The sequence below is a fragment of the Nycticebus coucang genome, chromosome 7 (genome assembly GCF_027406575.1).
Source record: "Nycticebus coucang isolate mNycCou1 chromosome 7, mNycCou1.pri, whole genome shotgun sequence".
Taxonomy (NCBI): Eukaryota; Metazoa; Chordata; class Mammalia; order Primates; family Lorisidae; genus Nycticebus; species Nycticebus coucang.
Genome location: NC_069786.1, coordinates 107,599,022 through 107,624,457, shown reverse-complemented (window position 1 = coordinate 107,624,457; position 25,436 = coordinate 107,599,022). Strand labels below are relative to the sequence as shown.

The following is a 25,436-nucleotide window of genomic DNA, read 5'->3' as shown; positions in this document are numbered from 1 at the left end:
GCGCCTTACCAACTGAGCCACAGGCGCCACCCCAACAAAAATATCTTTAATCATATATTGTGATAAGTATTGTGAAGGAAACAATGCTGTGCAATAGACTAATGGTATGTTTGTGTTTGATGAGAGAGGGAAAAACAAATTTAGATGTCAATACTAAGAAAGGCCTGTGACAAGTGGTTGTGTTTTTTTGTTTGTTTTTGTTTTTTTGTAGAGACAGGGTCACACTTTATGGCCCTTGGTAGAGTGCCGTGGCCTCACACAGCTCACAGCAACCACCAACTCCTGGGCTTAAGCGATTCTCTTGCCTCAGCCTCCCAAGTAGCTGGGACTACAGGCGCCCGCCACAGTGCCTGGCTAACAAGTGGTTGTGTTTAAACTGAGATCTGAGTAATGGGGAGGGAGAGCTTCTGCGTAGTGCACTGAACTTCAAGAGGAAAAGTGGAAGGACAAAAAAAGGGACCAAGGAGTAAACTGTGGGCATTATGTTTTAGTTTGGAACTGTGTAAAAGAAGATGGAGCAACAGAGACGGACTGAGAGTTTGAAAGAAATGTAGGCGTATGCTCTGTCATGAGTGAGAAGGGAAGTCGGTTGGAAAGGCAGGAGGATGGAGAGGAGTGGGTAACATTGAGAGTGGAGAGGAGGTGATGGCAGGCCACTGATGATCTTTTCATTGTGATTTCAGTAGCCTAGAGGGCAGAAAATTTTCAAAGGGAGCATGTTGGTTATTGAGAAAACAGAGGCAGTAATCTTTTGCAGAGATGGGTGGTAAAAGGAAATGTGGAGGAGGCAGTACTTTTACTGGCTATCACAGTAAGGGAGATGATGTACGTTAAGGAGAGTAGCTACCTTTGGGCCAACAGGACGCGGGTGGTGCAAAAAAGCGTAAAGATGTAGCAGAAGCAGTAAGAAAAAATCCAGGACTTGTTTTTGCGAAGATCAGGCCCTATTGATTTAAGATGATAACTTTTCTTTTTTGACAGTATTATTTATTTTTACATTTCTTTTTTTTTTTAATTTTGGATTAATACAAGGGTGCATACAATTAAGTTATATCATTTGCATTTGTAAGGTAGAGTCCAACTTGCAGTTGAGTCTTTCACCCAGAAAGTGTGCCTACATTGTACCTGTGATGGGAACTTCCCAACCCCCACCCCCACCCCGCTTCCTAAATTTATGTGTTTTTCATTTGGACCTATAGTTATTGATCTAGTAGTTTCAACCATGGAGAAGCATTGCCAGGTATTTTTATACTTCTTAATATTCCATATTGTCACTTGGCAACACGATTAAATTGTATTTATATTTTCAAGATATAAAAAACTTGGCTGTCAGTATTCAGATTGAATTGTATTTGCTCTATCAGTATGTTCAAGTTCAACCTGTTGCACATTAGCTTAAAAGCAACAGAATAAATGAGATCTTGAATTATGTCCAACTTACACATGCAAACAAAGATTCATTTGATTTTTGTTTAAATTTTCTGCCTTCATCCATGGCAGCAGTTCTAAACGTGTGGGTCACAACCCCTTTGTAAAACAATGAAAATACATCCTGCGTATCAGGTATTTACATAATGATTCATAACAGTAGCAAAATTACAGTTAAGAAGTAGCAATAAAAATACTTTTATGGTTGGGGGGTCACCACAACATGAGGAACTGTATTAAAGGGTTGTGGCATTAGGAGGCATTGGGAAGGTTGAGAGCCACTAATCTATGGTTAAGTATATGTAATTAACAAAGAATGAAAATGGAGAAAATAGGCAGATTTTGCAGGGGTTGGGGGGCGGCCAATGAGAGTCATGGGAGGATAGCAAATCATCAGATATTTAGAGAGATGAGTAAAGGTCCCATGTGGGTAAGAGAAGGCAAGAAGAGAGAAAAACTAGAGGTGAAAAAGAGTCATAGAAGGTTGAGGAATTATGGCAGAAAAGTAAGGAAAATCATGTGAGAGGAAAAGAATAGAGAAGATTTGATTTTCCTCCACAGATGATGGTTGCAGTTGCTGGAAAACATCTGGAGTTTCACTGCTTTTCCCCTTCCATGTACATAGGAGGCTTCATTATGTATAGTTATGTTATTTGTATGTTACTTCAGCATTTTATAAGTGCTTTCATGTTAATTTTCTTATTTTGGTATTATAATTATCTAGAATATACAGACATTATGATCTCTATATAAGGGGAAGAAAGAAAATAGTAGATGAAGTATTTTGACCAAGTTCATAGAGCAAACTGATAGTTGTGTGATTTGGGGTAAAATCCCTGAGTGTCAATGTCTGTATCAATGAAACTGAGATAATGATACTTAATAGGATTATTGTGAGGATCAGAATTCTTAGCATTACTAAGCAGTATACTTTTAAACAATTTTTAGTAGTTCATGTTTACCATTCAAAAATTTCGGAAAAATCTACAAACTGAGCTATGTTATTACCTTGCTGTTTTCTGTGACATGTCCTATATAGAAGAATTATTTTAATAGACCAAGTATACTTTTAATAAATTATACTTTATACTTATGATGAAAATTATGGTGTTAGAATATAGAAGCATTCAACTTTAAAATATCCACAATCAACATCCATCCTTTTGATGAAAATCAGGGTATAAATTAGTTCACAACCCTTGGGCAGTGCCTGTGGCTCAAAGGAGTAGGGTGCTGGCCCCATATGCCAGAGGTGACGGGTTCAAACCCAGCCCTGGCCAAAACTGCAAAAAAGAAAAAAAAAATTAGTTCACAACCCTCTATCATTTAATCTGTCTTTCATATAGGTGTCTCTACATTATGTGATCTCCTCTGAAACTCACCTGTAATGTTTGAAGTGAAATGATGTATAATGGATAATTGCAATTCATGTTTCTGATATTTTGGTGTGTTGGAGGTCCCCAAGACCACTCCCAGGTTCAATAATGTGCTAGGACTCATACGGTTCAGCTTATATTGTATCCGTGGCTATGATCAGTAAAGGATACAAAACAAAATCAGTCAAAGAAAAAGTCTCTTGGGCAAAGCCCATAAAAAAACAAGGAGCAGCTTCCAAGAGTCCTTTCCCAGAGAAGACATATGGGACTTGCTTAATTCCTTCAGCTACAAGTTGTGAGCTGTGTGAAATGTTATCTACTATTAGATAGGTGTAGCTCATTAGAGACTCAGTACCAGTTGATGAATTTGTTTATCTTTTTTTTCCAATTACAGTGACTTGCAAGGAGTAAGGACAAATGCTAAAAAAGATGGGAGTGACTGGATCCTGAATGGAAGCAAGGTGCGTGAAGAGGGATGTGTGTGGCCCTTTTCTCCAGAGTCCTGCCTTGGATAACGATGTCACGATTACTACTCAATATTGATCCAGTTAAATCTAAGGAGTCACACAGGAATTGAATTTAGTTGTTTTGGAGACAGACATTTATGACATTTACATTGCATAAGATCTGTGGTAGCCTCTTCTGGGTTCCATTTTTTTTTTTTTTTTTTTGGCATGGCTCCTAATTTGGTAAAGGTTCTTTTAGCATCCAAACAGCCTTTATCAAACCAGAAAAGGGGGATATAAGGCCTACATTGCCCAAACATGGGGTAAACAATCCTTAAACTTTATATTGATGAAATACTGAGAAAAATATAAAAAGAGATTCCTTTTCATAAATATAAGGAAGAATTTCATAAGATCCTAGGAGAGAAAGATTCAGGAGCCCTTCAGTCCTTCTGAGAATCAATCAACTCACTAATAGAATTGGAGAGCCCTTCCAATTATGGTTATAAACAAGCTCAGGAGTAAATACATCCCTCAAAATCTGATACCATTGAGGGCAAATGATACTGTCTACCTAAAATCATGTCTGATATATACGCAGTAAGTATTTGTTAAGTGAGTGTTAAATGAAGAAAAGATGTTCATTTTCTACACTGTTCTAAGTTCTTTCTGTAATTATGTTCCAAGTTTTACTGAAGGACTAATTTTTGTTTGTATAAGTTAATCCCTTTGCATTTATAAAATGGAGTCACTGGTGTTTTTGAAATATTGTCTAATAAATATTAGTCTAAATTATTCATCCTAAGAATAAACAAGTGCTAACTCTAGCATACAATCAGTTAACTTGCTATATGTAGAGGGCTGGTTTTGAAAGAAGACTGGGATATTTGGTCAAAAGTGAAATGGGAACCTCATGGTCTTATGCCTCTAGCTTCCTAAGCAGGCCTAGTCTGCTCAGTTAGTCTTCTGTGGGAATCACCCAGAAAACGTGCCACAGACTCTGTTTCAAAAACTCTATTAGAAATAGTAAAAACTATTGAAAGCAAGTAAAAGTAAAGGAATGGATAAACAAATATACTACATCTGAGCTATTAATAATATGCATCCATTAAAATGCCAACATAAAATTTTTAACAGTATAGGAAAATAATTATTTATGAATATTAAATGAAAAAACAGGATATAGAATATAAATGTATTTTTATATATGTAAATACATATATTTTATATATGTAAATATAGAATAATTTTAATAATCTTAAAAGAAAAAGATGAGAAAGGAAAGTCACAATGATGTTTGTATCACATACTCATGGAGGATTCTTTTTTTCTTTTTCTTTGTAACTTTACATCCTAGCTATAGAATATCTACTATAAGGATCTGTCATTTTATAAGTATATAATACTTCCCCTGCCAAATTGGCCCTCATTAGGGGTAACTTCAGCTCTATTCAAATTGTTAACTACGATAGGAAATAAGCTAAGAAAATTCATTTACAAGGAAAATTCTTTTTTAACCTTATTAGAAAAGGGGATCCATCATGGTGGAAGCACTCACATTAGGTCTAGTTATTGAAGAAATGGTTCAGAATTTCTAAATCCTTTTCTGTAATTACCTCCAAGAAGAAATTTTGGAGAACTCCACTTGATTTTACCAAATTGAGATCTGAGTATTAAAGTGGACAACCTTTGCCCTATGGACTGTCACTCTCTTCCTTTCCTTTTTGTTTTTTTTTTTTAGAGACAGAGTCTCACTGTGTTGCCCTTGGTAGAGTGCTGTGGCGTCACAGCTCACAGCAACCTCCAACTCCGGGGGTTAGGCAATTCCCTCGCCTCAGGCTCCCAGGTAGCTGAGACTACAGGTGCCCGCCACAAAGCCTGGCTATTTTTTGGCCGGGGCTGGGTTCGAACCTGCCACCCTCTGTATATGGGGCCAGCACCCTACTCACTGAGCCACAGGCACCTTCCCTCTTCCTTTCCTTTCTATCGTTTATCTAGTATCTATAGTTAATACATATCTGAGACCAGGGATCTTAGAGCATACAAATGCTGATTCCTGGATGCTGTATGATTCAAAACAAGCAAATAAAAAGGCACTCTTTTAGCAGTTCAGCTGTGGCAACTGCACAAGTGATCACTATTATCTTAGAAAGGTAGGAAATAAGGAGACTTGCAAAGTCTTTGAGCCAGAGGGTAGTGTAATGGAGCAATACTGTCAAAATAATATTTTTGCCATAATGTATAGAATTTTTTTGAGAAATATATTTTTCAAAATATTAAAAACATCCCTTGAAGGCCTCCTGTATGCCAAAGACTATTCCAAGCATTGAGGATAGATATATGAACAGGAAATGGCTAAGAGGAAGGGAGGATGTTGAGGGTCCTTTATCATGGTGTCACCTGTACCCCCACGGCCACCGTTGCTTCATTTGCTGTCATATAGATAGCACTAGCATCTTTCACCTGTTTCCCATTATTTGTATGTGTCAGGACTGTGCATTTTACAGAACAAATCTTTTAGAGGGATGGATGTTAGGTAAAGAAAGTAACTAACATCATTTTATGCCCTCTCAAATGGAGAGATCATTTGCAGTTTGATAAATGTTAAGATCATGATAAAGTCAGGGGCTGTGGGGGTGCTTAACCCAGCCTGGAGAATTTGGGAAGACCTTATGGACAATGTGATATCTGAACTTAGTCCAGGGTGAGTAAGTTTTTTTTTGTTTTTTTTTTTGTAGAGACAGAGTCTCACTTTATGGCCCTCGGTAGAGTGCCATGGCCTCACACAGCTCACAGCAACCTCCAACTCCTGGGCTTAAGCGATTCTCTTGCCTCAGCCTCCGGAGTAGCTGGGACTACAGGCGCCTGCCACAACGCCCGGCTATTTTTTGGTTGCAGTTTGGCCGGGGCCGGGTTTGAACCCGCCACCCTCGGTATATGGGGCCGGCGCCTTACTGACTGAGCCACAGGCGCCGCCCAGGGGGGTGAGTAAGTTTTATCACAGCCAAGTTGGCAAAGGGCCTCCCAAGTAGAAGAAATAAGATTTTCAAAGACCTGTAGGTCAAGAAGACCTTGGAATGTGGAGGACAGCAAATAATTTGAAAGCACGTAAAAATAAAGGAATGGGTAAGCAACTATATTACATCTGAGCTATTAATAATATGCAGCCATTAAAATACCAACATAAAATTTTTAACAGTATAGGAAAATAATTATTTATGAATAGTAAATGAAAAAACAGGATATAGAACATAAATATAAATATATATATAGAATAATTTTAACAATCTTAAAAGAAAAAGATGAGAAAGGAGAGTCACAGTAGAGCTGACCCGAGTGCAGGGAATGAGGAAGAGCAGTACAAACAATAAGGCAGGAGAAGGGAGCTAGTACCAGGTTGTTACGAGTTTTGTACATACTGCGAAGAATTTAGAATTTATTCTGAAGCCTAGTAGGAGCTATTAAAAATGTCTGGAGATGGTATGATCGGGTTGTATTTTAGAAAGATCTCTGTGACATCACGATGGATGATATAGTTGTAAGAGAGATCAGTTGTGGGGACTTAAGCAAGAAATCATGAGGACTGGAAATAAGATAATGACAAGTGAAGTAAAAGGAAGTAAATAGATTAAAAAAGTATAAAACATATTAAAATGGATTAGAAAGAACTAGATGCCAAATTGGATGTGAAGCAGAATGATAGCATGATTCATTGAAGTATTCACTGAGATAGGGAAATAGTTTGATCTGCAGGATTGGATAAGACTAGGGGTGGAATTGAATATGTTCTGTCCACGAGACATCTGGTAGAACTGTCCAGAAGCAAGCAGGTATACAGATCTAGATTCTAGCAAGAAAAGTGGCTTAGATAAAGCCTTGGGGTAATCAGAATGTAGAGGGCAACTAAAGCCATGAAAGTGGTTTACATGACCCAGAAAAGAAGGAAGGAATTAACTTTTTCCCAGAAGGAAAAGTTAATTATTAATATTTGCCCTGGGCATATTTTATTTTTCTTAATCAGTATCATCTGATAATTTCTAATATTTAGTTATTTTTTCTTCCTTAACCATAGTCTCTTATTTAGGCCATTTTTAAAGCAGGCCATCAATTATAAAAAGGAAAACAGAATTTTCAAAAACTGATAAATCTAAGCATATTAATAGAAATACTTTAATAATAGTGCCATTTAGAGCTGATTCCTTTTTCTTGTCAGTAGCTTCTAAAATACAATTTATCATTTCAATATAATAGATAATTTGGGTTTTTTTTTTTTTTTTTTGTAGAGACAGAGTTTCACTTTATTGCCCTCGGTAGAGTGCCGTGACGTCACACGGCTCACAGCAACCTCCAACTCCTGGGCTTAGGTGATTCTCCTGCCTCAGCCTCCCGAGCAGCTGGGACTACAGGTGCCCGCCACAACACCCGGCTATTTTTTGGTTGCAGTTTGGCCGGGGCTGGGTTTGAACCCGCCACCCTTGGCATATGGGGCTGGCGCCCTACTCACTGAGCCACAGGCACCGCCCAATTTGGGTTTTTTTAAAAGTATACAATCTGTTAATTATTATTTAAAATAATAATAATAAGAAAATGTATAGGCTTCATTTTTTGAGGGATGGGTGATTTTTCCTTGATTCTTTATAAGTTCATGTATAAATAATCAACCCTGCTGATAATTGGATTGGAAGCATACTCTTCTTGAGTATGCTTTTCCCCAGTTATAACCTGCACATGTATCTGAATTATTATGTTGTGTTACAGTGCACTTGGGCTTTTACAGGTGTTCATCACTAATGGGTGGTTAAGTGATGTAGTGATTGTAGTTGCTGTCACAAATCGTGAAGCTCGCTCTCCAGCCCACGGCATCAGCCTTTTTCTGGTGGAAAATGGAATGAAAGGATTTATCAAAGGACGTAAGCTACATAAAATGGGATTAAAAGCACAGGTAAGTTGCATATAGATAATATTCAGATAACAATGGAGTTTACTATTAATGAGCTATAAGACTAATATAGAGAATTACATGTGGCACAATTATACCTTCCTATGCTGAATTCCTAAAATATGCTTTTCAGATATAGTAAAGGAGATTTATTCTCATTTATGCCACTGTATCTCTTTCTGGTGGTCACCAATGAAAATGAGTCAGAGTATTTTGAATATCTGCTGTAGAAATGGCAAAATTAACTGCATGGTAATAAGTCATCTATTTATAAAATTTATTGAAGAAAACTGTGAAGAACAGAAAATGTTTTTTCTATTCTTTAATAAAACACATGTTTTATTTAGTATTTATTAGAAATCCTTGGTACCCCATACCTAGAGAATGGACAATATTAGCAATAGAATGGCAGTGTATTGCAATGTGAAAGCTACAAGTTTTAGAACCAATTAAGGTGGATTTGAATTCCTGTTTTACTTCTTACTAGTTGTATTTATTAACCAGTCCAACTTGTTTCCAATTTGTTGGGTTTTTTGCTTTTTTTCTTAAATGGAATATACAGTCACTTTGTTAGGTTTTTGGGAGATTTAAATTGGAACATCCTATATTTCACTGGTCTCATAGGACACTGCAGAACTATTCTTTGAAGATGTGCGGTTGCCAGCTAGTGCCTTACTTGGAGAAGAGAATAAAGGCTTCTATTACCTCATGCAAGAGCTTCCACAGGTCAGGAGTGTTTAAAGATTCTATCTTTTGATTAGGTAATTAACCGTAATAGGATAATACAGAACGACATAAATCTATGCATGGAAAACTTGTGAAGTAGACAATCACTTGAGTGTCAAAGTTGTAATAAAAGTGTGAGTTTTATAGCCTAGATAAGTAATAGCTGAACTCAGGAATATCCATAATTGAAACTTACAAAGTGAGTAGGAACAACAGGTATTTCAGTTCCTTGATTCTTTTCTTGGAATGATTTTAGCTTTTTAACTGTAAGTCAAAAACGTTTAGCTCTTTGTAAGGGAATGCCACCAAAGCATTTGACAAAATACTATAAATCAAAAAGAAAAGGTGTTAAGTTCAGACTGAAAAGTTTTAGCCGCATAAGGTCAGTTCCTGAAGAAGCTTTTGGAATGTGGCTGCCAAATGATCACTGAGCCTCGGATGCCAGTCTAAGTGGGTACACTTGTCTGATGGCTGTCTTGACATGGGCTAAACATTGAGAGCAAGGGCTAGGAACACTGGCACTTAAGCAGAATATGAAAATCACCAGTATGGTGGACGTAAATTGACTAAGGCTACTTTTACACTAATAGATAAAATTTAACCTGTGCACTTTAAAAATGTTCATTTCAGCAGGTACATTAAGTTATATTGGTGCACAGAAATAAATAAATAAAAGTAACTGTGGAATTTCTGTACTCATATATGAGTAAAGAGAAGAGAAAATTAAATGAATTGCATATAATTAACACAAGTATTCATAAAAATAGAGGATTTGCTTTAGAGAGTTATCTTTACAGATATGTGAAAAGAATCTTATGAAACCTCCGTGGGAGCCTTCACTTATGGAGATTTAAGAAATAAATTATTCTTTAGCAGTTTCTTGTAAAGATTAAATGTGTCAAACGGTCTATGAAACTAGTGTATGGTGCTCCATGATCACATTAATGTACACAGCTATGATTTAATAAAAAATAAAGATTAGAGGATATTTTTATAAATGAAATTGAGTGAAAATCACTTGCATAGAGTATTATTTAAGACCTAATTTTTATTTTGTAGGAAAGGCTGTTAATTGCTGAGCTTGCAGTTTCAGCCAGTGAATTCATGTTTGAAGAAACCAGGAATTATGTTAAAGAAAGAAAAGCTTTTGGTAAAACAATTGCCCATATACAGGTAAGCTTGTATAGCTTAGTATTAATTATCAGTTTACTCATCTGAAATGAGTCTAGTGTAAACAAATTTGGGGTAATTTTTATAAAAAGTGAAATCATTAAAAGAGAAAGTAGAGAGTAAGATAAGAGGGCCTAGGACACAGTCCTTGAGGAAAAACTGCAAGATTTAAAGGTGGAATAGGGAAGGAAGACTGCAAAGATGAGTGAGAATGAACAATTAGAAAGGAGAAAGCAAATCAGAGGGTGCTGTCACAGAAGCCAAGAAGGAAAGAAGATTTCATATAAGAGGGAATGGAACCAAATGGTAGTTTGAGGAAAAATGGGATGAAGAGTATGTTTTGGATGTAATGATGTGGAGATGATTCAGTAAGAGCCATTAATGGTTGTGGAGTTGCAGGGTGATGGGCCAGAGTGAATAGAGAAGTATATAGCAATGAGGGAGAAAGGTGCTGACGGCAGACAACTCTGCAGAATGGTGGTTGAATGGAAGGATGGAGATGGAAGAGGGTCGAGGGAGGGGAAGGATTTGGGAGTCAGGGGAGATACTTGGAGGTTATTGCTTTTTTTGTTGTTGTTATTATTGTTAAATTAGGAATATGGGAATATGTTTTAATACCTGGAGAAAGGTTTTAGTAAAGAGGGAAAGATGATAGATGTGGAAGGGATAATCAACTGCATGGGATTTTTGAGAAAGGATGAGGTTGTGGCTACTGGAACATGTGAAAAGATAGACCTTTCTATCTCCATAGATGAGCTATTCTTCCATTTTAATAGGAAGAAAAGAGAAAAGGAAGGGTGTGGATTCATTTAGTTACACAACCTGTTGGTAAAAAACTACAAAAGTTCTTTTCACTTCTATTTCCTTAAAAAACAATAGACAAAGATAGTTCTTGAAAGAAAAGAGAGTGAAGAGGGCATGGAGATGTCTAAGGAGAGTGAGGAAGGTCTGGAATACCCTCTTTCGAGTGAGACTGAATTTACTAGAGGAACACAGTTAGCCTAGCAGTATTGAGATCCAGGTGAGGTTAGTGATCATGAATTTATAGTGGTGCCTTATGTTTTTTGGTGTATCAACTTTACTATAAAGGTTTAGCTACCCAGATACAAACACAGAGAAGGTGAATGATTATGTTTATGTCAGGATGGGTTTTGCCAGGAAGTGAAGTTTAAGTAAGGTATTTGCAAAAGAACTCAATATATGGTGTCCGTGATCACCCAACATGCCAATTAAATATTAGATCCTCCTGTTCCTTCTTAAATGAAGGAATAGTTCATAAGCAATGCAACCATCAAATTCATGAAATATCTCACCAGCAAAATACCCTGGATTTGGAATTCTGCTTAAAAAGTTTTAAGTAAAATGACTTTGGCTGAAAGGCTTTGTGAAAGTAGAAATGAAACACCTTGGTAGCTTTTCAGTTGAAGCTGAAATTCGGTTGAAGTGTGGTTTAAGTCCTAGCACACTTGAATTTCTGTAGTCGAAGCAAGTTGTGTTCTCTCTCAGAAACATTTTCTACTTATTAATTCATGAAATATATTTGATTTGTAAAACTATATGATCTTACAGCTGTAAATCTTAAGATTTGTAAAATTTATTCACAAATAGAAATATTTTCCTATTTTCAAATAATATCAGGAACTACCTCATAGAGTTGTGATAATTAGATGGGATAATATACAAAAGTGCTTTGAATATTGCCTAGTAATGTAAGCCCTCATTAAAGTTGTCTATTATCATTATTTTAACCTTACATAATGCCTTGTTTCATTTTGTTCCATTATAAAGAACCTGTAATCAGTTTTTTCCTCTTGTTTTAGAGCTGGATGTTCTCTATGTCATTTTGGGAACTGTTTTGTCATTTAGTTGACTTTTATCCATCATAAAGAGAAGTCTTTACATCCTAACTTTCCTATTGGAATAACAGACCTAAAACAGTTGTTCTGAAACTCTAAAAATGAGGCCCACAATTCAGAAAATATTTTGTAAAAACAGTATGATCTGACTTGCCTAAATTGTGATTTCTTTAGGAGGACAGATGTTACCCTTGTATTCCTTTGCATTTATGGATCACTGATTTACACATATTAGTGGCCATCTCTGACTGACCTTTCCCTCAAACATTTAGAAATGTCAGGGATGGGGGTTGCATAGTGCCTGGAGGTGTAAATCAGATAGTGTATTAGGGACAGTGTTGTTAAATATCCTGTAATTCAAAGATAGGAATCAACAAGTTATTTACTATTTACTACAACTTTTACTCAAAATACCAGTAATATCCCATTGAGGAATACTGACATAAGTGATTAATGCTTTTTGTTTCACTGAGAAAGTATATATTAATTGCCTTGTAAGCATCATGTACTCAAATATAATTTGATAGGTATGACTCTGGAAATATACAATATAGGCTCTTGGCAGTATGACGGAAATTATACCATTTGGTGTTACTTTGCAACTTTCTCAACTGTACCCAGAATAGAATCAGTATTATTTGCTTCTGAAATCTAACCACTACCACTTTCACATCAAAAATGTTTATGGAAACAGCCAGGCTTTCTTTTTCTGGATACTGTAACAAATGAAGGAGACAGATGTATTTTCTGTCCGTTTGCAAATCTACAAAATCTATGTTCATGGCCTTCTATGAGATTATAACAAATAAATATAACATTTACTGCTCATAGACTGCCTGACTGGTGCAAAAAGATTTTACATTTAAACATAAAGGAAATAGAAAATTGTTCTATACTGTTTTATTGTGTTTTGATAGCACAAAGAAAAGAAACAGTTTTGATCCTTACTTTTCAAAGTGTCTTTTTATTGTTGTCTCCTTTCAAAGGTAGTTTGCTGAAATTTCAGTAGGTGGCAGTAGCATTCTACTTCCACATGCACATTGCTGCTAGCTAGTGTTATTTTCTAAAATATGTGTGTATGTTCTGGCATTTCTGAGATACTTCTTCTAACCTTCCTGTTTTATCTAAATAAATATATTTGAATAATAGGTATTTTGATATTTCAAACTAGGAATATATTCAGAAAAGAGGAATGACTGTCCATACCTACACCTCCTATTCTATAACTGGGTATACTATGGTCTTAATTATTCAGTTGAAATAGACCTTTAAATGCTACATTATACTTGGCCAAATGTCATTTTATGACTATATAACTATTCGCCTTCTTTTCTCTTTGCTATCCTTGAATTTTGAACATTTTGGGCCTTTCTAACCATTTGGGATGCATGTCACAAAATTTATTTTCTTTTTAGAATAAGACTTACCATACTGATTGATAGAGCAGTAGGCCTGGGATTTTTTTAAAACTATACTCTCCAAAGTTGATATCAAGTCTCATGATTTTCCATAGACTAGACAATAAAACCATAAAATTCAGATGGTAAATAATAACGGCTGTCATTTTTTACTACACTCTATGTACCAGACACTGTGATAAATAACTTGTTTCACATTTTCTCCAAAGCCCTATATGGTATAAGTATTTTAATTATCATCATTTTATAGATAAGGAAGTTAAGGCGTAGAGAGGTTAAGTAGGGCGCCCCATATTATACAGATATTCTAACTTCAGAGCCTACACTCTTAATCCATATGTTATTTTTACTGCCCAGAAGGTAATGAAGTGCAAATGGAATGTTCTTTTCTAATGAGAGCTCCTGGTTAGTCACTTTCCTTTGTGGTATGTGTTCTTGATTCTAAAGGCACAGAGTATTAGGGACAGGAATAGGAGAGGAGAAAAATAGCCTTTCTTCCTTCTATGCCTCTAAAACAGGAATATCCAGTTTTTAAGACCTGGAACATGGGGGTAATTAACTATAAAATTAGGCAGCAAACATAGTTTATTTTATATTTAAGTAATAACATATGATAATACATACAGCTTATAGTGTTGGTTAAATGAATACTGGGCTAGATAACCTCTCCAAGATGTCTTCTGATTCCATTATTCTAACATTCCAAGAATTCTGCCATTCAGAACTCTGAAGGAGACTCTATCCAGTATACTTAGTAACCTCAGAAGATCTTTTTAATGCTAGCTGCAGAATTATCTATTAGCAAATATTAATAACTTAAAAATACTGCCATGAACATGCTGATCACTCACAAAAATATATGGCAAAATTATTAGTTGCTATTCATTAAGGAATGATTTCAGAAAGTATGACGTAGTGTCTGCAGTGAAGAAAGAGCAAAGACGTAATCTTTTTGAGATACCAAACTCAATACCAGGAATACATAAATATGAAACTCTTTATCCCAGGAGAGAAATTAATTCTTTAGACCTCCAGACCTCAGTGATGCCCTGAAGCAGGAATTTTAAATGATTCCATGCTGGTTTAAAATTTAACTTCAGCTTCTAAGAAGCCCCCAGCATTTGCCTAGGCATAGGCATGTATGAGAGAATCTGGCTTAGAGATTTTGATTTTCTTATACTGTACCTAGTGCACAAATTCTCAAATGTTGCATCACCTCAGGTCAAAAGTATCTTGAGACCTGTTTGATCCCACTTGTTTTCCAGATGAAGTATAATAGATATAATAGTCATTGAACTAAGTCAGGAGTAGGCTTAGAACTCAATTTCAGGGATTTTAATAGAATATATACTCATCTGTTTTCAATATGTAGAAGATTATTTTCCTACATTTTTCATTTCTTGTTTCATCTTTACATTTTCTGTGAATAAACTTGAATGTGTAGGATGGTCATAGGGAATTTTTTAATTAAAGGCTAGAAATTTTGGGGCGGCACCTGTGGCTCAGTGAGCAGGGCGCCGGCCCCATATGCCGAGGGTGGCGGGTTCAAACCCAGCCCCGGCCAAACTGCAACAAAAAGACAGCCGGGCGTTGTGGCGGGCGCCTGTAGTCCCAGCTGCTTGGGAGGCTGAGGCAGGAGAATCGCCTAAGCCCAGGAGTTGGAGGTTGCTGTAAGCTGTGTGATGCCACGGCACTCTACCGAGGGCAGTAAAGTAAAACTCTGTCTCTACAAAAAAAAAAAAAAAGGCTAGAAATTTTGCCTAATTAAATATGTAAGGAATAGAAATGGAGATTAAAAATGTTTATGAGAAAGAATGAGAGGGGAAGGAAGTTTTGATATAACCCAGCATGATTAGAATTAAAGGCCCAGATACAGAGATGGAGGGAGTTTGCTGCCAGCCTTTCCGCTGCTTGGTTTTAGAATGATTAGATGCCAGTTACATTCTGTGTTTCTAGAACAAGGAAAGACAGTCAGTTGGGGTTTTTTGTCAGAGTAGTAACTATGTTGATATCCTGTGAGGAATCTGCCCCTCAGGTCTCCTCATCCACCTGATGCATTCTGGTCTTACCTGGTCTTGGGTCTTATTACACTCTCATTCTGCACTCTTCCAGAAATGCTAAGTACCAAAACTGTGCCAACTGCCAGTGACACTGAAAGATTTCGGTTTGGTGCTTTGAAAATTGCTTAGGCCTTCAGTAAAACCAGGCCCAGCGTCTTCAGAGAATCTAGCCCCACAATCTTCATTTGGGAGCTCAGTCATGGCTTTGGACTTGCCAGTGCATAAGTGAGATGCATTTAACTTCTAATTTGAGTTCCACTGCACCACCTTTGTCTTTAACGTCCACATGTATGCCTTCTATTAGCCATAGTGAAGGTCTCACTCATAAATGCCATGGTAGAATGCTCAGATCTCTGTTTCCATAGGAATTTCCACAACGAAGATATAGCCAGCTAACCATATCCAGGCCTTGGAACCTAAGCAGTCAGCTACAATGGGTATACTTTTGGAGGCTACCCAAAGTAGGAAGCCAGAGTCAAATCCAAGCCAATTTCCTGAAGGAGGTTCCAGAGTCATTGCCAAAAGAACAGATGGCAAATTCAAAGCTCAGGGTTTAGGAACCAAAAGTCAGGAATAAAATAAAACTTTATTTAAGTGAGAGCAGTCAAGAATAATTGAGGATGGTCTAAACAGAATAATTTCCAAAAATATTATCAGTTGTCCATAGCTTCCAGAAGGAGGCAGTTACATAGGTATTAATATACATATGTATATTAACCTTGACAATTCCAGACAATTTAGTTCAAGTTAGAGTCTGTGCTAGAAAAGCTATTGAGAGGGGTAGGGGAAGAAGGGGAAAGGTGGAAGAGGTTGCAGGGTACTTTGATCTCCTGAGTGCTCTGATTCCATTATTCCCCTATTACATTCTATAGAGCTAGATTAAGTACTTTTCAATATGAAATCATAAGACCTAATAAATATTTTTGATGTATTTATAACATATAGAACCCTGTTGTCCCTCCAGCTGTTAGAAACAGAATAGGGAGATGTATATACTTGATTTGATTAATAGAAAAAAAATCTTAAAGGATTTAGTCTCTTGCCAGTCTGGAGGAAAATAAGTGTTTTCAACAGCTGTAAAAAAAAAAAAAAAAAACCGTACCACCAGATGGTGCTCGCACATTAAAATCATGCTGTTTTCTCTTCATGATTTAGAGTTTAGAATCTAAAACAAGATATATTATTTATGTTTTTGTATATTTTTTCATCTTTTAGTACAATTATTCTTAACCTTGAAATATAGGGAGTTTTAAATTTAGTCTGATTTGGTAACATACTCTTTTTATGAAGGAAAAAAACAGCAATTTAACTCTTATTTTGCTCTATCTTTTATTATATGATGTTTGATATGCTGGGTGAGTCAAAATTTGTATTTCTACCATGCTCATTTTTTTTTCTTTTATTTCCTGTAAACTTAAGACAGTGCAACATAAACTAGCAGAATTAAAAACACACATATGCGTAACCAGAGCTTTTGTGGACAGCTGTATCCAGCTGCATGAAACGAAACGTCTGGACTCTCCCACTGCTTCCATGGCAAAATATTGGTATGCGTGCTAATGTAATTAAAATGTGGTATTTGCTTGAACTGTTATGAAATTCTGCCAACTTTAAATTCAGCCTTGAGTGTCTTAAAGGAAGAAGGCTGTGTAAATGAATGACTGATTAGTTTATGCAAGTAATGATTTAATTTTAAATTATCTGAAAAGCAGTAGTCTAAAGAGGTTGAAAGAAAACAGTAAAACTTAGGAGTTTTGAGATAGAGTCCCAATGTTTCCATTACATAACTATAATTAAACTTAATTCCCCTGGGAATACTTTTTGTTATTTGCGAAACGACTAGTTTGGACAGGATTTTTCTATCTAAGGTGTTTTCCAGATCTAAGAAAAAATAAAGTTCTTGAAGAATTGATGGTCCCATCAAAAGTTACACATGCTCTATAAAATGAAAGGGGGAAAAAATGTCCTATTAAGTTTAGAAAAATGTTCATTTGAATAAAATATTATCAGCAAAGGTGTTAAAAGATGAGTTAATTGAAAAAAGACCCCTATCAGGCTTTTGTGTATTTTAAGATTTAAAAATACACAACCTAAATCAGATCTGGAAGTGGATTTGGTTTCTTCTTTTTAAAAACATTCTAGATAGGCCAATAAGAGTTGCAGCTAACTTCAAACTGAGAGAAAGAAAGTATTTATACCTCCGTACTGTCTTGGTATCTGTCTCTCTTACCTCTTCTCATTCATGAGAGGGACCCACTTGCAACTCTCTTTGGAAGTACTCTAAGCTTTCTCTTTGTTCTTAAATAAAATTTCTCTTTGTTATATTGAAAAAAAAAAAAAGACATTCTCACATCTCATTAGCCCAAAACTAACCTAGAAAAAATTCCTGTCATTATTCATTAACTTGTGTTCAGTTCAGTCATAAGTAGAAGAGGGGAAATATTTGGTGCTTTATGTAATGATTCCTTAATAATAAAATTTCCAAGTTATAAAGTAAGGTTGAATTATTGATTGCAATTTGGGTGAGACTTTTTATATTTGCATTTACATTTAAAAGTTCTTTTGACTATGGCAAAAAAAAGTGGAAAAATTTTAGATATTTTTGGGAAAAGAGAAGTTTGGATAGCTCTCGACCTCATTGTTCTTTGAAAACATGAGGTATATAGACATACTGGTATGTTTCACTGAAGCAGAGGAAGCAACTAGGTATAACTCAGTAAATATTTTACTGTTGTACTCGCCAAGTAACACAAAAAATTAAATTCCAAATATTATTACCACCAGAGTCTGGTAATAATTATGTTGATAATATATTTCTTAGGAACATCCTCACCTGTTAAAAATTAAGTTTTAAAGGCTCGGCGCCTGTAGCTCAAGTGGCTAGGGTGCCAGCCACATACACCAGAGTTGGCGGATTCTAATCCAGCTCAGGCCTGCCAAATAACAATGACAACTACAACCAAAAAATATCTGGGTGTTGTGGGGGCACCTGTAGTCCCAGCTCCTTGGGAGGCTGAGGCAAGAGAATCATTTAAGCCCAACAGTTGGAGGTTGCTGTGAGCTATGATGCCACAGCACTCTACCCAGGGTGACAGCTGGAGGCTCTGTCTCAAAAAAAAAAATACTAAGTTTTAAGTTAAAGTTAAAAATTATTTTAAATAGAAAAATGTGTCTATGCTTACTGTTGGTTTAAACATTATTTTAAACTATCATGTTTATATGTTAAGATGAATGAAATCCAGACCAATTAGAACTGTAGTACAATCAGAAAAGAATTTCTCTCAAATACTTTACATTTTTACACACACACACATATTTCAGGAGTAATTATCCCCAAATATTTTTCTAATAAGTTTCCTAAATTTTTAGGTGGAAAGTCACCAGAGAAAAAAGACACATCACAAAAACAAAAGGAACTAGAGGGCCAAGTAATTTAATTCATACAGAAAATCCTAATAACTTGGACCAAATTCAAGTCTTTACCATTTCTTTTTCACGTCTAAAATGGATGAAACATAATAGTTGGAGTTTTTTACTTTTTGTTTCTAACCTTAACAGAAACCTAGCCAGAAATATCACTGATAAAGAATATATATATATTTTTTAAGAGACTGAGTCTCACTTTGTCACCTTCCGTGACAAAGTCACAGCTCACAGCAACCTCCAGCTCTTGGGCTTAGGCAATTCTCTTGCCTTAGCCTCCCAAGTAGCTGGGACTACAGGTGTCCACTACAATGCCCGGCTATTTTTTGTTGCAGTTTGGCCGGGACCGGGTTTGAACCCACCATCCTCGGTATATGGGGCTAGTGCCCTACTCACTGAGCCACAGGCGCCGCCCAAAGAAGATATTCTTTATGTGAAAATTCTCTTGAAATATATTTCATGTGTGATTTTTTCATCTTTTGTGCTTGGCTAATATGCTATTTTAATTGCTTATTAAATGTGTACATTTAAACAATTGTAGATGGTTTGTTGATTGTGAAACACTTCACAGAAGTCCATTTCAAATGTTCCTTGTCTATTTTTTATTTTGGTCATTTAGGGCATCTGATTTACAAAACAGTGTAGCTTATGACTGTGTGCAGCTCCATGGAGGCTGGGGATATATGTGGGAGTACCCGATTGCAAAGTGAGTATGTTGTTTCTGTTACGCTTTTCCTACTGATGTGAAGAAAAAGGAACAGTTCCTTACTTCATACATCAATTACAGAGGGAAAGAAGACGTGAAATGTTTGCATTTTTCAACTGACTGCACAGTGTGTTCAAGCAAAAGGAATTATCTTTATTTTATTAATTGACCACTGGGATTTTTATCATTTTTAAAGAAGATGAAGAGGCTGGGCAAATGTCCCAGTTCTATAAGTCTAGCACTTTGGGAGCCCAGAGTGGAAGGATTGCCAGCCTCAGCAACATAGTGAGACACTATCTCTGCAAAAAATGTTATGAATTAGCTGGGTGTGGTGGTTCTTGCCTATAGTTCCAGCTACTGGGGAAGTGAGGCAGGAGGATTGCTTGAACCCAGGAGTTTGAGGTTGCAGTGAAGATAACTCCACTACACTGCAGGACAGGCAACAGAATAAGATATTGCCTCAAAAAAAAAAAAAAGTAAAGCCACCAATATACTAAAGCTTGATGTCCGACTTTATTTGAATCATTAGGACAAATAACACTTTTTTTAAGCCACAAAAAATAGCACTATAAAAAATTAATTTGCATATGAAAAGGATCTAAGTTGTCATAAGTTAAATATTTATTTTGTTCTGAAAAACATAAGTCTTCATTTTTCAAATAGATTTTTTAATTTTTTTTTTTTTTTTTTTTTTGAGACAGAGTCTTACTCTGTCACTCTGATGCCCTGGCATCAGGAGCTCACAGCAATCTCAAACTCTTGGGCTCAAGTGATCCTCTTGCCTCAGCCTCCTGAGTGGCTGGTACTACAGGTGCCCACCATAACATCCAGTTTCATTTTTTGTATTTTTGGTAGAGATAGGGTCTAGCTCTTGCTTAGGCTGGTCTCGAACTCCTGAGCTCAAGCAATCCACCCACTCGACACTCCACAGTGCTAGGATTACAGGGTGTGAGCCACCACGCCTGGCTTTTGTAATTTATTTTTAATGGACTTTAAAAAGTTATATTTTAATTACTATGGGTACATAATAGTTGTATATATTTACGAGATACATGTGATACTTTGATATAGATTATTATTTGTAATAATCAAATCAGGGTAATTGGGGTATCCATTACCTCAGGCATTTGTCATTTCTGTGCATTAACAACATTCCTATTCCACTTTTTTAATTAAAGTACATAGCCTCTTATTGTCGACTGTAGTCACTCTACTGTGCTGTCAAATAGTATTGTTCGTTCTGTCTAAGTTTAGTTTTACAACCATTAATTGCCCCTGTTTTATCTGCCCCCTCCCTTTACATCCCTTCCAGCCTATGGTAACCATCATTCTACTCCTTACATCCACGAAATAAATTGTTTTAATTTTTAGCTCCCACGTATGAGTGAGAACATACAAAGTTTGTCTTTCTTTGGCTTATTTCACTGACCATAACTCTTCTCCATTTCTATCCATGTTGTTGCAAATGATAGAATTTCATTCTTTTTTTGGCTGAATAATATTCCATTGTGTATATGTACCACATTTGTTTATATTTATCCATTGAGAGACACATAGGTCCATTCAAAATCTTGGCTATTATGAATAGTGCTGTAATAAAGTATCTCTTTGATACACTGATTTCCTTTCTTTGGGGTGTATACCTAGCAGTGAGATTGCTGGCTCATATATAGTAGTTGTAATTTTTTTTTTTTTTTTTAGAAACTTCCATGCTGTTCTCCATAGTGGCTATGCTAATTTACATTCCCACCAACATTATAGGAGGGTTACCTTTCTTCACAACCTAGTGTTCGTTCCTGACTGTCTATTGGATAAAGACAGGGAGATATCATTGCAGCTTTGATCTACACTTCCTGATAACTAATGATACTGAGCATTTTTTCATATACCTGTTCATTTCTATGTCTTCTTTTGAGAAATGTCTATTTATATCTTTTGTCCATTTTTTTAATCAGATTATTTGATTTTTCTATAATAGGTTGTTGGACCTCTTTATATATTCTGGTTATTAATCCCTTGTCAGATATGTAGTTTGTAAATATTCTCTCGTCTCTTTACTTTGTTGATTATTTCCTTTGCTGTACAGAAGCTTTTTAGCTTCTCATTTGTCCATTTTCACTCCAGTTTCCTGTGCTTTTGAGGTATTACTCAAGAAATCATTGTGCATGTGGCTTTCTGGATCCTTGAGTGTGGCCTTTTGACTGTATCCAAACTTTACAGGACAAATCCACCAAAGTATTTTTTCTGTAAAATTTGGATTTAGTTGAGGGTCTGCACTTGGGGATCTGGAGGGCCACATGTAGCCTTGAAGCCGCAGGTTCCCCAAATGTTTTCTTTTAGTAAGTGGTTTCATACTTTCAGGTCTTAATTGGTCTTTAATCCATTTTGATTTAATTTTTGTATATTATGAAAGATAAGTACGGGTCTAGTTTCATTCTTCTGCATATAGATACCCGGTTTTCCCAGCACCATTTATTGATAAGACTATCCTTTACTAGTATGTTCTTAGTAGCTTTTTTGAAATGAATTCATTATAGATGTGTGGATTTTTTTTTCTGGGTTCTCTATTCTGGTCCATTAGCCTGCTTTTATACCAGTACCATGCTGTTTTGATCACTATAGCTTTGTTGTACTATTTAAAGTTAGCTCGTGTGATTCCTCTAGTTTTGTTCTTTTTGCTCAGGATGGCTCTATACAAATTTTAGGACTTTTTTTCTATTTCTGTGAAGAATTTCATTGGTATTTTGATGGGGATTACATTGAATCTGCAGATTGCTTTGGGCAGATGGACATTTTAATAATCTTGATTCTTCCAATCCATGTACATAGAATATCTTTCCATTTTTTGTGTGTCTTCTTTCAACTTCATTTATCAATTTTACACTTTTCATTATAGAGATCTTTCACTTCCTTGGTTAAGTTTCTTCCTAGGTAGTTTTGTTTATTTGTAGCTATTATAAATGGGATTACTTTCTTGGTTTTTGTTTTTGTTTTGTTTTGTTTTTTTCAGATTGTTTGCTATCGGCATATAGAGATGCTACTGATTTTTATGTTTATTTTTTATACTGCAACTTTACTGAATTTGTTTGCCAGTTCTAATAGTTTTTTTGTGTATCTTTAGGTTTCGCTAAGAGTCAGATCATCATATATCTGCACAAAAGGATAATTTGATGTCTTCCTTTCCAATTTGAATGTCCTTTATTTCTTTTTCTTTTCTGATTGGTCTGGCCAGAACACTTGTAGTACTACGTTGAATAACAGTCATGAAAGTGAGCATCCTTGCCTTATTTCAGATCTTAGAAGAAAGGCTTTCAATTTTTCCTCATTTGGTATGATACTAACTAGGGGTGTCTCATTTATCTTCATGAGGTGTGTTTCCTACATACCCAGTCAAATAGATTTTTTTATTTTCTTAAAATAAGTTAAGTACACCTCTTATTGTATTGCACATAAATAGTACTGTCAGTTTGAATCAGTGCTAATTTGTAAATAGCAGTGTTCTCTTCTTCCCATAGTCTTTTGCCTCAGTAACTTCCACATAGCATTTTTCTTTATTACTCTAGACAGGATATGTTTCCTCTTATTTAAGAAGCAATATTTTCAGTGTATAAAATTTTCCCTTGGCTTGGTACCTGTGGCTCATGTGGCTTAAGGCGCCAACCACATACACCTGAGCTGGCAGGTTTGAATCCAGCCCAGGCCTGCAAAACAACAATGACGGCTGCAACCAAAAAATAGCCGGGTTTTGTCATGGGCACCTATATAGTCCCAGCTACTTGGGAGGCAAAGGCAGGAGAATCCCTTGAGCCTAGGAGTTGGAGGTCGCTGTGAGCTGTGATGCCATGGCACTCTACCCAGGGCGACAGCTTGAGGCTCTGTCTCAAAAAAAAAAAAAAAAAATTTCCCAAGGAAATTTTTGATTCATATAGAAAAGTTCAATTTAGTTCTGAATCTGAAAAATAGGAATATTATGGGCTTCTAAAAACTTTTTCTAATTTTTATCATAATATTTGTATAGAACAGCGAAATCCATATTCAAACTGGCAGTCTTTCAAATTTATCATTTTAGCAAGCATAAATGGAAACATTTGATATGCTTATAGTCCTTAATGAAGGGAATAAACCTTTTATTAAAATTACATTAAGAACAAAAGCTATGTAGTGGCTCAGTGTTTGTATAGTTTTAGTTCATGTTCTAAGACATATTAGATGAGGAGGAGGCAACTCTCTACATGGCTTAAGATTAGAGTGTGGAGTAACACTTGATCTCTGTTTCTTTGCAGTTAATTCCTTAAAGTCAGTAGTAAGCAAAAATTGTATGTAGCTCAGTGGCTTATTTGAAATCCTGGTTTCTGTTTGAGAGACTTAACGTTCCCTTTAAGAAATAAGAATTACTCTTCTTGGCCAGCTTCTTAATGTCTAAGATTATATGAATCTTTAGATTGCCATTTCTCTCCCCATGTAATCCTAATATCTCTATCAAAAAAGCAAATTAGACACATTAGGCAACAGGTGGATGTAATGCACAGACTTCGATTTGATAGCAAAAATCATTCTCATTGTGTTTCTTCTATCTCCTAGATTAAGCTACGTAATTTGTTTATATTTCTGTTACTTGCTTTCACAGACAAAAGAGGCACTTTTCTTTGTTTTGCTTTGTTTTTGTCCTTTTTTAAATAACTGGTCTTCAGCATGTGGGTTTATTTCATTCAGTCTTACATAGGGTTGGGCCTGTGGCAAGGGAGGCTTAAGCTTTGCCATTTGCAGATTTCTCTCCTGTGCTATGAAGGGCAGTCTGAGATGCAGAGCTTCATTGCAGTGTGGTTAAACATTTCTGCTTCTGCCTTTCTCTGTTAATTTTAGTTGATGACTACATTTAATTAGTAACTTATAAAAGGTCTACTGATACCTGACATTACCTACTCCACTGGAATTTATTTAATGTGAACAAAAAATGCTCAACCCAGTCCAAAATTGTCTAAAAGCATTGTGATTACTGAAGTTTGTTGAAATGGTAGGTAGATCCTCACAATGAAAGTGGGGAACAACAAAATATGTTCAGAAAAAAATGTTTGAAAATATAAATGTCACTAGCTTTTGAAACTTTAATCAGAATGTACTGAGAGTCTGAAATAAATATCCTTCCTAATACAGTAAATCAAATCTGTAAATATTTACTGAGTTCCTACTTGTTTGCAAGGAACTCTGATGAATACGGTGAAGAATAAGTCCAAAATTGGTCATGTTCCCAGAGACCTGGCACATTAAATTTGTCCTAAATATTAAATTTGTTTAAAACACAGATTTTGTATTTCTGGAAAAAAGCTTTTGAATTTTGTCTGCTAAGAAAGAAAGTCCAAAGCTCAATAGCTAGCCCTAAATGCCTGGGCCAATGAAAGTGCTGTGATATAATAAAAAAGATACTTCCAAAGAGGCAGAATACTTCATCCTTATTCTAGTCTGCCAATTATCTGTTAGTGGCTATTAACTAGTAAATGTATTAACTTCTCTGAACCTCAGTTCCTTTACCTTCAAAACAATAATAAAACTTATTCCTCTGATCTCAGAGCTGAAAGGATGAGATAAGAAAAGATAAAAACAATTGTACAGTGGTATGTTTTACTATTAATTTTTGTGGAGTTTCTTTATGGCAGTGGATTTAGCCACTTAGTATTTTAACTCCATACTGGAGTGACTAATAGCTATTTTCAAAAAGTATTTGTTAAGTTTCTTGGAAGTAATATTTTCTGAAGCACCAATTTATATTCTTAGTGTGGCAGAGGTGGTGGAATTGAAGGGGAAATATGTAAATTCTTTTCATTTTTGTTTTCTCCCAAACCAGTGGATTTCTACATTTTTAGATAACATTAAAGATAATAAGAACCGTG

The 25,436-nt window shown here is 35.8% G+C and overlaps 1 protein-coding gene across 1 annotated transcript in view; it reads left to right on the top strand.

Moving 5' to 3' along the window:
- ACADL (acyl-CoA dehydrogenase long chain) overlaps positions 1-25,436 on the top strand; it is a 39,486-nt gene that overhangs the window by 13,185 nt on the left and 865 nt on the right. The window contains exons 5-10 of the mRNA XM_053597791.1: positions 3,199-3,265; positions 8,028-8,192; positions 8,814-8,915; positions 9,975-10,088; positions 16,839-16,966; positions 19,462-19,548. Coding sequence (XP_053453766.1) covers positions 3,199-3,265; positions 8,028-8,192; positions 8,814-8,915; positions 9,975-10,088; positions 16,839-16,966; positions 19,462-19,548 — 663 coding nt within the window. The remainder of the gene's footprint in view (positions 1-3,198; positions 3,266-8,027; positions 8,193-8,813; positions 8,916-9,974; positions 10,089-16,838; positions 16,967-19,461; positions 19,549-25,436) is intronic.